At 36.3% G+C, this 16,210-nt stretch overlaps 3 protein-coding genes across 4 annotated transcripts in view; 1 reads left to right on the top strand and 2 right to left on the bottom strand.

Annotated features, from left to right (window-relative positions):
• Positions 1-2,095: 2,095 nt before the first annotated feature.
• Positions 2,096-4,049, top strand: LOC107562111 (cyclin-dependent kinase 5 activator 1-like). Its single transcript, XM_016246678.1, has one exon. The coding sequence runs from the start codon at positions 2,342-2,344 to the stop codon at positions 3,248-3,250; it is 909 nt and encodes a 302-aa protein (XP_016102164.1). The 5' UTR covers positions 2,096-2,341; the 3' UTR covers positions 3,251-4,049.
• A 5,390-nt stretch (positions 4,050-9,439) lies between these two features.
• Positions 9,440-12,236, bottom strand: LOC107562104 (protein FEV). Its single transcript, XM_016246668.1, has 3 exons — positions 11,567-12,236; positions 11,047-11,118; positions 9,440-10,349 (listed from the first exon to the last, which is right to left on the bottom strand). The coding sequence occupies exons 1-3, from the start codon at positions 11,652-11,654 to the stop codon at positions 9,802-9,804; spliced, it is 708 nt and encodes a 235-aa protein (XP_016102154.1). The 5' UTR covers positions 11,655-12,236; the 3' UTR covers positions 9,440-9,801.
• A 3,577-nt stretch (positions 12,237-15,813) lies between these two features.
• Positions 15,814-16,210, bottom strand: part of cryba2b (crystallin, beta A2b) — a 3,465-nt gene continuing 3,068 nt past the window's right edge. For both annotated transcript variants that reach the window (XM_016246676.1, XM_016246677.1), the window contains exon 5: positions 15,814-16,035. In XM_016246676.1, the coding sequence (XP_016102162.1) occupies positions 15,888-16,035 (148 nt within the window). In that variant the 3' untranslated portion in view covers positions 15,814-15,887. The remainder of the gene's footprint in view (positions 16,036-16,210) is intronic.

Here is a 16,210-nt window from a genome sequence, read left to right as displayed (position 1 = left end):
ACAAACTTGGTAAATGCCACATCTGACTGTAATATAATTTATTAAAAATAGATGCTTAACGACAGCCAATACAATTATGGTTGGTTATTATGAAAAGAGATCATTTCATTGTCATTTAGTAGAAATGTAGTCTACTGGATTGACAGATTGAGAAGGAGAAAAAAGTAATAATTTTCTTTTCAAACACATTGCTTTTCACAGTAACTGTGTAAGGTTGCTGCAAGAGGTGAATATTCATAACCCTCTCCCTGCATATTCATTAGACAGAGATGCTGCTCTGACTGCAGTACTATCAGTGTGATGCTGCATTGTGGGCAATTCCCTGTGTCCTAGTTTCTGGAGCATGTTTTGTTATCACATTATGTGCATTGTAACATACCATATTTTCAAAGAATAATACTCTCAATATGAGTAGTGAGTCATTGTATTGGATTGTTTTTGTGCCATAATGTGCACTGTTATTTAAAAAAAAAAAAACTTAAATACAATTACACACTCTGCAAATACCTTAAAGACTTGATTTTTTTTTCTTATAATACTGTATAATTCAAAGGTACCTTGGTGTGTATTACAGTTTATCTGTCCTGCCAGCTGTTATGATCAGACAGGCCTTTTGTCATTCAGCAGGGTCACAGATGGTAGATCAGCATGGGGTCAGTAGCAAGAAGACAAAGACCATACCATTTAACTTGCACAGGAACAAGTGTGTTAAAGTTGATCTAGCTGTCTAATAAACCTGGAATTATGTATTATGAAAACTGTTGGCTCTTTGACAAATTGCTTTTGTTCCTCCTCTTTTCTAAGTCGCTTAACCGTATACAGTGGGGCAAAAAAGTATTTAGTCAGCCACCAATTGTGCAAGTTCTCCCACTTAAAAAGATGAGAGAGGCCTGTAATTTTCATCATAGGTATACCTCAACTATGAGAGACAAAATGAGAAAAAAAAATCCAGAAAATCACATTGTAGGATTTTTAAAGAATTTATTTGCAAATTAAGGTGGAAAATAAGTATTTGGTCAATAACAAAATTTCATCTCAATACTTTGTTATATACACTTTGTTGGCAATGACAGAGGTCAAACATTTTCTGTAAGTCTTCACAAGGTTTTCACACACGGTTGCTGGTATTTTGGCCAATTAATTCTTTAAAAATCCTACAATGTGATTTTCTGGATTTTTTTTCCTCATTTTGTCTCTCATAGTTGAGGTATACCTATGATGAAAATTACAGGCCTCTCTCATCTTTTTAAGTGGGAGAACTTGCACAATTGGTGGCTGACTAAATACTTTTTTTCCCCACTGTACATAACTGTAAATGTAAACAGGATTTGAGACATTTCATGTTTAGATTACATTCTGTTATATCGTATCATATCTTCTGTATCATCAGCAGAATGAATGTAAAATCTCTCATCGGTGTCTCCTGACAAATATTAATAAATGAAGTATGATTAAATTTGTCATAAATAGGCTATTTACAGAGCAAATGTTAATGTTGACTGCTTTAATCCAGATTTAAGCGTGACAGAGCAGCTTGATGAATTTGGGTTTCCTTTTATAATCTCATGGAAACTTAAAGGAGTACTCATGTAACCTCGGTTTCTCCCAAGACAGATTAATTTGCTTTTAGTAAGTTGTTCCAAACATCAAAAACATGTGCGAAGAGTTAGGAAAAAATGACATTTATTTGATATGGTTTAAAAACATATACTTTTAAATGTCTAGGAAAACCTCTGGGACAAATATTATTAATAACAAATAGCCTAACAATTTATCTTAATGTATTCTCATTACATTTATCTTTGTTAATCACTGGTTATTGTTTTCTTTTTCAACTATTTCAGTGCTGAGTATAGGTTAAATGGAAGAGCTGAGGAGAGAATTGTGCCCTGTCTGGGAATAGCAGAACTACTTGGCTCGTGCGGTCTAAAAATTCCACCTTCTGAAGTGATAATGTCAACGCAGGCGTTTGCTTCTATTGGTGCTTTAGTCTGTCATTCGTCTTCTGTAGCCCTGATCTTGGCTAATCACGCAGACACATTTGGGATAATCCCGGTTAGCAGAAGCTGATGTCAGATTGGTTTGGCTCACCACAAATCCCCTCTAGTTGAGGTAGACAATGCAGGAGGACTGGCTTGCAGTCACTGCTACAGAAGGAGTGGAGGGAGTGTCTGACTGCTCTGGAATTTCCTTTCTGATGGGTTGTCAGTCCACCTGCGAACCTACCTGTTTTACTAACTAAATGGAGCTGCCCTTGTGATCTGATACGTTCAATCTCCATCGCGACGCCTCCGCGCTCGCAGGGCAGTAACATAACATTTTTGTCGGCGCGCTCTGCGATATGGGGACCGTGCTCTCTATATCCCCTATAGCAACTAAGGGGACCATTCTGAAAGATGGAGACGAAGCCAACGGGAAAACAGAAAAAAGCCTTAAAAAGCAGTCAGTAGTCGTGTCCACGCTCACATTTAAGCGGCTAGTGACTGCATCAGGTAAGAAAAAAAGTGCCAAGAAAGTAAGTCCGAATCCTCTTCCTCTGCCAGCGAGCAGTGACAGTCAGGTCGAGCATCTGAATCAGGAGAACTCCAGGAAATCGCAACAGTCCGAGAAGAAAACGAAAAATGGACCTCTCGCGGTACCCATCCCCGCGGTACCTCCCCAACTGGACCAGGATCAGGACCAGTTCACTCCAGCGGCGAAGCAACCGGTGTCGGTTCAGAAGCAGCCCAGCAGCCGGTCGCTCGTCTCGCCGAGACGCGTGATCGTCCAGGCCTCCACCGGGGAACTGCTCCGTTGTCTGGGCGAATTCCTCTGCAAACGATGCTGCAAAGTCGGGGAACTCACCCCAAACGAGGTTGTCCTCTGGTTCCGAAACGTGGACAGAACTCTGCTGCTGCAGGGCTGGCAGGACCACGGGTTCATCACGCCTGCCAGCCTCGTGTTCGTCTATCTGCTCGTTAGGGAAACTGTAACCGATGATGTTGACAATCCACGTGAACTCCAAGGGACCTTTCTGACCTGCCTCTATCTGGCGTATTCCTACATAGGGAACGAGATCTCGTACCCTCTCAAGCCCTTCATGGTCGACACCAATAAGGACGTGTTCTGGGAACGTTCGTTAGATGTCATCGATAAACTGAGCGGCAAAATGCTGCAGATTAACATAGATCCGCACTTTTTCACAGAGGTTTTCCAAGACTTAAAAAACGAAGGAGATTATAAGAAAGGTGGAAGCGAACTGGATCGCTGAGTGTGATCATGTGATCAGAATCTGAGCAGAGATCCATTACTTTTGATTTATTGGACGTAATTGTAATCAGCTCTGCCTGAGTGACTGTTATGTTGCACCTTGAACCGATTTATCAATTTAGTATTAATGACACTGTTGTGTTGGCTTTGTTTTAACAGTATTAAGTAGCCCCTGTGAAGTGATTTGTAATAGCCAACATGGCTTCACCGGTGTAGCTGCTGTTTTATGCTTGTCGTATAGATTTACATCTGTTGCTGTGATTCACAGTCATTCATAAAAAAGGGAAGGCACAACGTTTATTCTATATAATTGTCAGCCTCATCTGTCATTTGGGTCACTATCCTCCTGAGACCTAAAGAAAAATTGTATATTTTAGGTCTAATGTTGCATTAGAATCGTTTTACATAATTTAAGTGTTTGGTGTAGCCTATATCAAACATAGCCTAATATCCGTTTAGTTCTAAAAAATATATACCATTTATGTTATAGCCTATTGCACTGGCCACATTATTATTAAAATTCTGGAAGTTGCTATATCAAGGATTAAAAGGTAGGCCTATTAGTATGGACAAATGACTGTCTCAGGAGGATGATGCTCCATTTGAAGAGATGTGAATGGAGCTATCCAAGGTGCTGACCTATTTGTGCTCATTTACTCTACTGACAGACGCCTGTCTCCAGCCATTCTGGGTTTGAAACTTGAAAGTGTTTTCTCTTCACTGAGATGTTCTATGTGCCAATTCATGGGTGATCTTACTGTTTTGATTCACATTGGTTTGAGGAAAATGGGAGTTTATTTTATACTTTGACATGATTTTTCAGTGCTCTTGCTTGAGTGAAATAAAACCCAGTCTGACTGGTTTTCTTGATCGATAACGCACAAGCTCAATCATGCACTGACCACGTGCCATTTGACGACATATTTTAAGATTACATAGCATACATAACTGATCTTTGGGAAAAGCCATCTATGCATTATCTCTGCGGTGTACAATAAAACGCAAAATCGCTTACATTTGTAGTCACTTGTTCTTACTTTTTCGTTTGACTAACAAGCTACATTTTTCTCTTGGTTTATTCTACGGGTTTGTATATTTATTTTGCCCTTATATTCGTTGCCCTTTGATTCCTAATGATAGTTTTTGAAAAAGGAAGGGAACTAATATTAATTATGAATCTACAGTTCATTTACAGATCGATCAATCTTGTTCACGACTTTACTCCAAGGCTGCGTCTTTGTTATGGGCTTTTCATCATCAACCAGTCCCGTTCACCTGCCAGCAAGAATGAGCGAGTCTCGCAGAGTTGTGAATAAAACACTCGACATGAATGATCTTCGAGTTCATTGGCCGGAATTTGCTGCAGTCTGTGAGAGGGGTTTCTCTGGGTCAGCGGAAGACATGTGAACTGGGGCTTTATCTCTCTAGTCTGTCGCTATAGTAACCGCAGGATCGCTCATTCACAGCACTGCAGAACCTCACGCGCTTTGTCTTCAAGCAGCGCGTGGCCACGTGCACACAAGAAATATACAGTCAAGGAGGCTATTTTGTGTCATGTAGTTTTTAAGCACAATCAACACGTCCCAGTTTTGGAACTATTTTTAAAGCTTCTATTTTTAAATATATCTATCCATCTATCATCTGTCTATCTATCTATCTATATATCTATCTGTCTATCTATCTGTCTATCTGTCTATCTATCTATCTATCTATCTATCTATCTATCTATCTATCTATCTATTCTGTCTAATATCTATCTATCTATCTATCTGTCTATCTGTCTGTCTATCTGTCTATCTGTCTGTGTGTCTCTGTCTGTCTAGCTATCTATACTTTAAAAATAGCTTTTTTTGAAGTTGTAAATATCATTACTGGAGTACTTTTTACAAGAAATTGCTATTTCAGACTTTTTACTTCAAAATTTTGTTTAAATTCATTGCATTATACTTGCTAATTCTTAAATATTTATGATTTGTTTTTTTCAGTGTATCTAAAAATACGTTGAAAACGACTTACTATTACACTCAGAAATTGCAGCCTATATTTCACAAATAATTACCAAAAAAAAAAACAGCATGTGGCATTGAATTAAACATAACATTTTGAAGTAGAAAGACTGAAATTGTATTTTCTTGTGAAACATACTCCGGATGTTTTATTTAGAATTTTGGGGGGGAAAACAGACCTTTGTTCATTCTTCTTCTTGAATTTTTTCCAGAATTTCTTAATTAAATTTGAATTCAAAAAGGAATTATCCATTCAGTTATAAATGGTGGACAACTGATTCATAATATTTAAAAACAATATCACTGACACTAATATGTTCTGTCTGTTTAATGACTGTGTCTTATTAGTTGCACCTATGAAGACTGCAGGATCCTCAGTAAACAAGTGATTTCCCCAGAGACCCTAACCAAAGTGCCAAGCACAGGTTTAGTTCTTTTTTAGTTCTTGTTAAAATGGTTTCTTAATGTGCTTGACCTTATGGCACTGTGCCCTGGCTATATATACTGTATATAAGAGGTCTTATCTAAGTCTTTCCACTAATTGATCCCAGATTAGTAGAAATAGGTTATATCACATTGGAAATCAAAGTGTCAGTAGTAATACTCTTTTGGCAGGTCATTGAATAAACACCTTATACGAGCATGTCAAGACAAGCCAGCACTCCTTTCCAAACAAATAACTTATTTATCTAAATTTTATACTTTTTAATTAAGAATATACGTCTTTTGTTCTAAGGAATGGTTCAGCCAAAAATTTGTGTCAGAATTTACTCACCCTCTTATTTATTTATTTATTTACTAAACCAATATTTTTTTTCTATATGGAACAAAAAAGAAGACATTTTGAAGAATGTTCATGCTGCTCTTTATCATCCAGTGAAGCATACAGCGACCAGGGGCTCCAAATAGAATAAAGTGCCATAAAACAGTCCGTATGATTCACACAGGCTTGGAATGACATGAAGGTTAATAAATTATGACAGAAATTCATAAAATGGCTCGTTTGAGATACAGTATAGTTTTAAAAAATCATTCTAAATGTAAAAGATAGCAGAGTTCACAACACAACTGTAACAATGACGGCATCGAGGTACAATATTGTTGGACTCGCTTTTAATTTTTTTTTCTAGCTGATGAACGATAAAAACAGACAGCCAATCAGAATTCACCCTGCTTTAAAGAACTCAAGCATTTAAAGCACAGACGACAGAACTGCAGCGCATGCTTATAAAAATCTGAATGTGATCATTCCCTGGTGTGGATGCTAATATAGTTAATTATTGTGACAGTTACCTATATTTAAATGTATCGCTCATGTTGTAAACGTCCCTTAAAACAGATAACAGATTTTAAAAAATGACATTAATAATATAGAATGTTTCAAACTGGATATTTTTTGCCTACATTTTTTAAGCATTCAGTATGAAATAATTAGCCACAGAAGTGATTACACTTTTTTTCAGTTTCTCTGGGCAAGAGCAAGATGGAGGATGTTGACTATATATAGAGTGGGAGTGGGCGTTCAGTGACTGACTTGAATGGATGATACATTCAGTGCCACCCACTGGCTGGGAGTTAGTCATTGGATCACACAGACAGATTCAAAGCAGTACTCATTAAGGATTCTCTAGGGGCTACCAGCCAACACTCCTCTCCTGTCACAGAGGGTTGTGTTTACCAGAAACAATTATTTCAGCAGCCTTTTAGGGGCTAATAACCATTAACAATCATGAATTAGATTGATTGCTCTTCAGCTTCCTTTAATGATAGCATTTATCCTTGACCCAACAATAAAAGAAACTAAAGCATTTGGCCTTTTTAAGTGCTTTAAACCATTACCAGTTAGTTTATAAGGAAGGAATAAAGTAAAAAGTATTTTATCATGTTTGATTTTATTCACTTGTTTAGGGCAGGAGAGATTGGAAATGTTTTCCTCCCACCTGTGTGTTATGCAAAAGCCGCTGCACTGAATTTAGCACAGATAATGTTCAGATTAACTCTTGTACATTCACCTACTCAATGACACCCTAGAGCTCAGGAGAGCTTAATATAAGAGTGATTTATCTTAGTGTGCACTGAGGAAACCAGGAGACCTACGGAGGGTAGACCTTATATATATAGATTAGAAGCTCTTTGTTGTTATCGTTTACATTTTCACTTTCAATAAATCACTAAGTCACTATTTTTAAGTAATAATAACAACAACAAGAATTGTACATTTACTCTACTGTATTTGGGTGTAACTATTACATGTAAACAGATAAATTGTTTTAAACATTATAGGTCATAGAAAGTTAAAACCATATTAAATACATTTTCTATGTATTTTATATTTTTGACAAATGCACAGATGTGTATTGATTATTTTGGAGAAGAAAATAATTATGTAATTTCAATATAGGGGAGGCCAGGGCTGGTTGTCACAACAAAGTGTTTCATAATTGTTTTGCTCTTTAAATGTAGAATAAAAGCTTAAAATAGTTAGGCAGGTTCTTTTGTGACAACTTGCCCCATATAGCGTAAGTACTGTTGGAGCATATTATGTTAAATGGGCTGTGTCTTTCCTCCTGGGCAATAATGGAGGAAAAGTTCAGAAGTTCAAAACCAAGTGTTTAAGATGTGTCTACACAAAAATTGACTTTCAAAAATAAAGCGAGCATAAGAAATATTTAAAAGTGTGACGATTAAGTAAAACATAGAGGCTCCTTGATTTTTTTGTTATTTATCTCATATACAAATATTATTTTGACTGAACGAAAGCACCAAGTCTGTGCAGGCACTTTCTCTAAATTGGAGTCTGTTGGCCAGACTAGAGCTAGATTTAAAATAGGTCCAGTGTGTCAGTGCAAACAAATCCTGCCATAAAGGACCCCAGTAGAGCTGCTATTGACATGCAGATCACACTAATGGGACTTATGGGTCTCCTCACAATACACAGCAATGCTGAGAATTCCTCGTGACTCCTCATCTATGACATCAAATAAGCTACCATCCAATTAAACAAGAAAGCCATTTCCCACAAAGTAGGACATGCATTGTCATTTGGATCTTAGTCTTGATACGTTACAGGAAAAGGTCTGGATTTGATTTCCCCTGTTTGTACCTTTTAGTTTTTTTATTTATGAAGCTAAAATGATGTCCTGTGGCGCGGTCTCTCTCATGGTTGAGGTTATGGTCGAATATAGATACACTGCGCCCTCTTGTGTCCAGATTGTGTCCAGATTGTGTCTTTCTAAAACGAAGAGTGCGCTCACGCACAGACGCCGCGTTTTTCTATTTTGAGGCAGAAGGGAGGCTTTCCGCTTTTTTATGCGATATTTTCCTTCCCCTATATTTTATTGATCCGCTTTCTTTTTCTCTTTTTACAATGCCTATGAGGACATTTAGTTTAATATAGGCAATGTATCATTTAACTGTATACTATACACTTGTAAAACCCCCACACGTTTACTTAATAGTATAACGTTTTTTTTTTATGAATTGTATTTTTATTACTAAAATTTACATCATTAATGATAAACATTATGGACTTTTTATGGAATACATTAGCCTATACACACACACATTATAGAATAAAAAAAAAGAATACATTAAAATTACTTTATAAACCACCCAAGCAGGTTGTGTTATTACTTTGGCTACAGAAACACACAAAGACATTGATCATTTTAATGTACCGTCACAAGCAAAAAAAAAAAGCAAAACATTATAACTAAATAATCAGTTGAGTGAAAACAAGGCAAGGACACAGACTGGTGATCAGTCTTTGCGTGCTTAAGTGGCCCACACGAAAAAAAATATTTAGGGTTTATTATGACATACGCTTCTTCAAATGTAGCCCTATGCCCAATATTCAATAAGTCAATGTCGACGTTAAATAAATAATGAAATATCAAAGCGCTTTACATAAGTGTTAACTATGCTCGATTACAAGTAGCGAACATATTTGAAGAGTTCAGATGCAAAAGCCTCTAAGTGCCATCTTAAATATTCTTCAAAAATGAGCATTTTTCTCAGGCTCCTATGTTCAGTTATTTCACTTTAATGGCAATGAAAATAACATACTCATTGCTATTAAAGAGATATTACTGAACCTACACATGAGAGCCTGAGAAAAAGGATCATTTTAGAAGAACATTTCAGATGGCACTTAGAGGCTTTTGCATCGGAACTCTTCATTTTTGCTTCTGACCATTTGTTCTCATACCATGTAGACTTTTCTCCAACATTGCGTTAATTTTCTCTTCACTTCTGCAGACTACGAAGAACCAGCTGATTTTAATGTCGAATTAACCAGTGATAGTGTTATGTTCCATAAGATGGCGCTAAATTGCTTTCTTATCTTAAAGCGATCAACATTAACAATCCACCAAATGTTATTCCCAAATTATCCTTTCAATCGAATAAAGGCCTTTTCACTTTTTTTTCTTATCTGGGGTATGATTGGAATATTAGTCTACAATGTTGAAATCAGTTGCGCCTTTGAATGGGCCCTATTAGCCTTATGTAGTCTATCAGCGCGCACTCCTGTGGCAAATGAAAAAAATCAGTTATAGTGACTACTGATATTATTCAGGTTATTTAAACTGTTGATATTGTTAACGCAACTTATATGTGACGCAGACATGGCACCGAAGGGTCCTGGCGGTTGCAGGTTGTGGCTGTGATAGAGGGTCGGAGGAGATCCGGGCCAGTATGAGAACCCCGACGGACCAGCACCTGGAGCAACCAGACTGAGTTTGGAAATGCCTGAAAACTGGAGGGGAGCGAAGTTGCTCTGGAATTTGTAAATAGCTTGTTCGGTTGAGGAGGGCTGGCACACTTGCGCCAGCCCGTTAAAGTCAAATTTGTACGCGTATCGCTTTCCGTGCACCTTGGTCATGATGTTTTTGTCGTAGTAATAGCGCAGAGCTCGGCTCAGTTTGTCATAGTTCATGTTCGGTTTACTCTTGCGCTCCCCCCACCGTCTGGCCACCTCGTCTGGGTCTATCAGTTTAAATTCTCCATTGGTGCCCTCCCAGGCGACGCAGGTCATATTGGCGCTGTCTGACAGCAGCTCCAGAAGAAATTGCCATAGCTGGATTTGTCCACTTCCTAAAATGCAAGTAAAGTAGGCTTACAGAAATGTAGGGAAAACAAACAGACAGACCTTTTGTAATCAGTATTCTTTGTAAAGAGTGCGAGTAAAGGGCATTCTTCAAAAGCTTAACAAAATCAGTCTTTTTACAAAAAACAAAAAAGTTTTAATGTAGAGTTCTTGAGATGCTTATATATATATATGGCTCTTTGGAGATTAAAAACGTTTTTTTATGTTTCATTATAGGTTCTTTGGTGTATTGGCTTCTCGGTTCTAAAAAATAAAGGTTCTTTGAAGAACCGTTCTCTGTTGCGTAAAAAGGTTTTTTAAAGAAACATTCATTGAAACCTTCTTTTGGGAACTTCTTTTTAATTAAAAGAAAAAAATGTTGGCCTCGTCATAAATATAAAATGAAATAAAATCATATAAGCAGTCAAACCCCTTTGAATAATAATAATAATAATAATAATAATAATACATTTTATTTAAGACGCCTTTCAGATCACTCAAGGTCACCGCACATCAAGAGCAATAAACAATAAACAATGTCAATGAATCATAAAAAGAGAAGCCATAACAAAAGTTGCAACAATACAATAAGAGAAACAAAAACAAAACAATGCACACAATAGCATATTTTTTAAAATTATGCGATAACATTTTTTGCACGAAAGTGAGCGCATTTGCCTGTCAACAATTCATCGCAACACTCACCTTTTTGCACTCCTGTGTTGATGGGGGTCCAAGAAGAGCTTTTGCTTTCCTTCAAAAGATTTTCTGTAGGGTCTGAAAGAAAGCGTTTGAAAATACGTCTGACATTTAGAATTTAGCTGTGATTTTATTGAAAATGCCTTCTGAAATATTGGAGTAGTAAAACGCAACAGATGCATTAAACATATTTCCCCGTCTGTGTATTTGTAATTTAAAACAAAACACGTAATGTCACTCATCAATAATCATCATTAACAAATCGCAGCAAAAGAGGTTCAATATTATGAGTATTGTCGTGTTGCTGCTCGATGTATTTGCCCAGACTTCAGCGCTGAGGTCAGGAAACGCGTCCAGGAAAAAGGATATCCGATTTCCGACAAAAGAGGACATGCGTTCCAGATGGAGAAGTCAGAGACACCGGCGATGGTGCGCAGCATTGCACCCGCGGACCCCTAAGCATCGCCCTTTTCTTTTCAGTCATTTCAGCAATATTTCTCATTTTACACACAAAAAGATTGTGTACCTGAGAGATACATGTTAAACATAAGGCTTCCTCCGCAGTTCTGTCGCATTGTGGTGGCGGTGGAGGACGTGAAAGGGTAGGCTTTCATTGGCGCCAAGATTTTTATTAAACTTTATCTCAAAACTGTGATCTGGAATAAATGCGAGACAGATTGAAGTTTCCAGGCAACTGTCACAAGCCCCATCTCTGAGACAATATTCAGACAGCAATTTCCTTCGGTGCATTGGTTTAATTAAAAGAGCAATTTACCTCTGTCATCCCTCCCCGTCTCCACAATAAAAAGGAACCGATAGAAATCCGGCCTTATCAATCCACCATCAAGGTTTAATAAAGTTTCTGCGTTAAGATCAGAGTTTCTATGGAGAATTGAAGTGTTTGACATGGAAACCGGTTCAGATCCTTTTTCTTTTCCGCCCTTTTACCTCTTTGCAAACAAAAAGGCCTGTTCCATGTTGGTTGAGAATATTTACCTTTTAACCATGCCTCAGTGCATAATGGTAAACAAGAACATTTTATCCCAAACTTATGCTGCTTTAATGAGCAATAGATGGTATGGTAAACCCATCTGTTACATAATGCATGTATATACTGGCTGAGATAATTTTTTATTTTATTTGAATATAGCACATAATATTCTAACTTTCTAAATTCGCGTAATATTATACCTTTCTAAACTGGGCATAATAGACAATAACAATGGTCTTTTATCATAATGATAACATATTTTTATTATACAAGTCATGTACATTTCATGTAGGCTATACCTTTTTTACCAAACCAAATCTTAACAAATAACCAAACACTGATAAATGTAGATAGATTTAGATTCTGTTGTACATATTTTACACTGTGATTTTTGGGTTTTAAACTGTTAAAACAACAACAACAACAATAACAGAACAGATTGGGTTCACCCTATATTTGACAATAATTCATACGACATTCCACTCGTGAACTAACCGAAAATGAAGATGAATGTTTTATTATGTTTTTATTTTCTTGTGCCAAGTAAACATGCTAATGCTGACTGTCTGTACAGGGGTGTGTATTTATTGTTTAAAACTGACAATAAAGGTAAATATTTGGTAATAAATGGTAAAGAAGTCTTGTGATCGTGAAATAGGTAGGTACTGTATGTGCAGTCTACTTATTGTGTTTATTTAACCTGTAAATTGCACAATGATTGATTGCATCAGCTTAAACTGTCAGAGTAGCATCATTATCGACATGAACAAACATTAATATCATCTGTAATCATTTTACTCATCTTCTGTGCATCGTTCTGACGCGCTCTGTCGTGTTGTCTCTGGCGTCCCAGACTTGCTTTAGCTGCCTGAGTCATTAAATAGATCGCAGGCAACTTAAAACAAGCCCAGGATGCAAGGCGATTCTTCAGTTTGTCCACGAGACATGGGTTACTTCATGCTGGTGCGCGCTCCTAAATGCAACAATTAGAGAATTAATGCAAAGTCAATTAGAAAATACAAATTGTAAAGAGAATAGTTTAAATCTGGTATATATCTGAAGATGTAATTGTGTTTTTAATATCAGGTTATAGCTGTAAAGGACTTGCATGATTACACACTGTAAAAGCGAATTGTTCGTTTAAGGAGATATTACTGAATCCACAGGTTTTCTTGTTTATTTATTTTTCCCCTGAATGTTTTTTTCCCTGAGAATTGTATTTGCGTTTTGAATCCAATCGTTTGAGCTAAAATGAGAAAAAAATGAAAATGTTCAAATCAAATATAGGGCGGTGGTGGGATAACAATTAATTTAATAGTAAATTCCACCATAAATATAAAATGTACATGTTTGAATTATTGACTTACAAATTTCCCCAGTAGGGGGGTAAATTGTACCAGCAGCACCCATTATATTTGTTCAGTATTCATTTCAGTTTAGAGTTCGGTAGAAGCAACGTTAAACAACGTTAATCTGAAGCAGGCAAACACTAGAAAATGAGTTATATCTAAGCTTAAGATACATTGCGTTATAGAGATTCATCAACAAACTGTGTCTCCTTCTCTTGTTTATGTAACCTTTTAGTCAGGTTGATTTAATTCTAAAAAACACGAGTTTTATTTAAATATTTTACACGAATATAACTAATCAACTTATGTTATAGCCTACATTTAAGTAGCATATTTAGGTTAGTTATTAAAATGTTTTACTGTGTAGTTTAAAAGGTTTGATTTGTGATTCATAGCTTTATAACCTGACTGCTATTTCCTAAACTAACCCACACTATAGTTCCGGTCTGTGTCCTGGTTTGCTCCCTCAGTAAGTTGACTTACCCCGTCCTGTTATGTCAGACTGCAGCCTGTCTCAGATCCAGCTGCTTTCAGCACTCTTGTCTGTCTTATAATCATTGCACTAAGAACGAGTGGCACACTTTTAATCAGCTCGTATGATATGTGTATTTGATAAAGGTGTGTGCAGTTGAACATTTATTGGGAGATCCTGGACTGGGTGTGGGATCGGGTGTTCAAACAGCAACTTCTCCGTCCACATCTGATCCTGTGAGTGGGTGTGTGCAGCCAAGTACGGCTAGAGTCCTGAACGGTTACAACGCAAACAAATATGAGGCGGAATCAGACCCGGATCCTAGGGTTACGAACCATTTGATTGGACGAACAAGAACCCGTACTTCCGTTAGCCCAGCATTCTTACAAAGATTCGTCCATTGCATTAGATCTAGGCTGTTTTTAAACAGTGAAAAAATAAAAAATTAAATAATAATAATCAAGAAAGAATATGTGCGACATGTGTTTAATCCACCAAGGTCAGGACCTCGGACAGCTCCAGACAGACCCAAACGGATGAGACTCCCTCTCCCTCGTTCATTTATAGTATACTGACTAAATTTATTTTAATATATCATTATATATCATATATATGATAATTATATATAAATAAGTTCATTTATAGTAATTTCCCAATTCATTTTCCATACGTATTGGCTGTATCATATGTCATGTCCAAAAATATACATAATATTAGTTTTTTTCTTGCTTTATCGACATCAACCCTGAACGTGGCTCGAGAACCAAGAAAGTGACTTTCAAGACTGGCAGTATTGATATGTTTCTGTAAAACTTATGCTATCTGTTTTTAGTCCACGTTTGTGTGAACATGAAATGTAAATAAGATTACTGTTTGGTAATTGTTAACCGCACTTTAAATGTTTTTATTAAAAATTGTCAATTATTTATTTTTATGTTTCTTTCTTTCTTTCTTTTCATTTTCTTTTTCTGTTGCTTTAAAAAGAAATGTTTTTAAACTCAGAGTTGTTTTCAATGTCCTTTTCCACGGGTGTTATGTAGAATAAAGTATGATATTTTAAATAATTTAGTGACAAATTAAATCTAAGTACAGTGCATTACAGTATTCCCCTCTATAAATACAATGCATTGCTGTAGAGAAAACAGATGAATGCAGCAAAAATACATGATACTACAGCAGGATATTGTTTTTGGTGATAACAGTACATTTTATTTATAGTGGTAGTCCTACAAAAATACAGTCAGTATATTTTATATAAATATATATAGCCTACTCTGTGTGTGTGTGTATATGTATGTATATATATATATATATATATATACATACAAATACATACATACAGACAGACACACATACATACACAATACAAATAATTTTCATAAATATGTAATGCTTCATTTTAAATAAATAATTGCTAATATTTAGATTTGTTATTAGCAGCACTTTCTATATATCTTATTTATATATGAAAACTTAACATTTTATATATATTTTTTATATATATAAAGAAAAATAATATACATTTTATATAAATTTATATGTGAATGTAGCTAAAATCCTCAAAAGCAGGTCCACGAAGAACAAATAATGAGGCATTAACATAAAGATACTCATGCTCTTGTTTATTATAGATATAACAGTCTCATATCCATCATATAGGTGGTGTAGGACATCAAGCAAGAGTTTTTGTTGTTCAGCTGGCATAAAACATCCTAATTGTTAAATATAATGAAGTGGCTTATTCCTTCATCAGTCTAGTCCGAGTATTTTAGAAAAACAACATTCTTAAAATGTCTGCATATTTACATTTACCTAGAAATGTAGGAGGCCAGCTCTAATTACATATAACTTAAAAAAGCATCAGATCTGCTTGTTTTACATCAAGAATTATCACTTAGCAGATCCATGAATTGAGCAGAGATGTATACAGAAGCAAGGAATTGCCACAATCACTCTTTTACTATAGTTTATATAATGTCTTTATTGCCTATAGTATTGACACGGCATGACATGGTGTACACAGTGGTGTTGGGTTTTAATGCTGAATTCTGCGCATAGACTGGATCTGATTGGTGTGTGCCTGGGTGCCGTACTCGTTGTAGCATCTGTACTCTCCTTGGTGTCTGTCCCTCTCAAAGATGTACTGATATCCACGGTAACCGGGAAACTGATAGCCTACCCAGCTGCCAGAGAAAAGGGCAAATCTCATTTATTGCACCGCACACAAATAAGACTGTGCAGGGAGCTGCTGCATTAGTGATGCATTATTTGTCACAAAGAAATGGACATCCACAAAGGACAACACTCTGTATAATATGAGTTTTAAAGACAATTATATATATACAGTATATATATATA

Source organism: Sinocyclocheilus grahami, unplaced genomic scaffold, assembly GCF_001515645.1.
Source record: "Sinocyclocheilus grahami isolate Dianchi unplaced genomic scaffold, SAMN03320097.WGS_v1.1 scaffold807.1, whole genome shotgun sequence".
Taxonomy (NCBI): Eukaryota; Metazoa; Chordata; class Actinopteri; order Cypriniformes; family Cyprinidae; genus Sinocyclocheilus; species Sinocyclocheilus grahami.
Note: the sequence above shows the minus strand (reverse complement) of the source record. Positions and strands in the feature narration are given on the sequence as shown.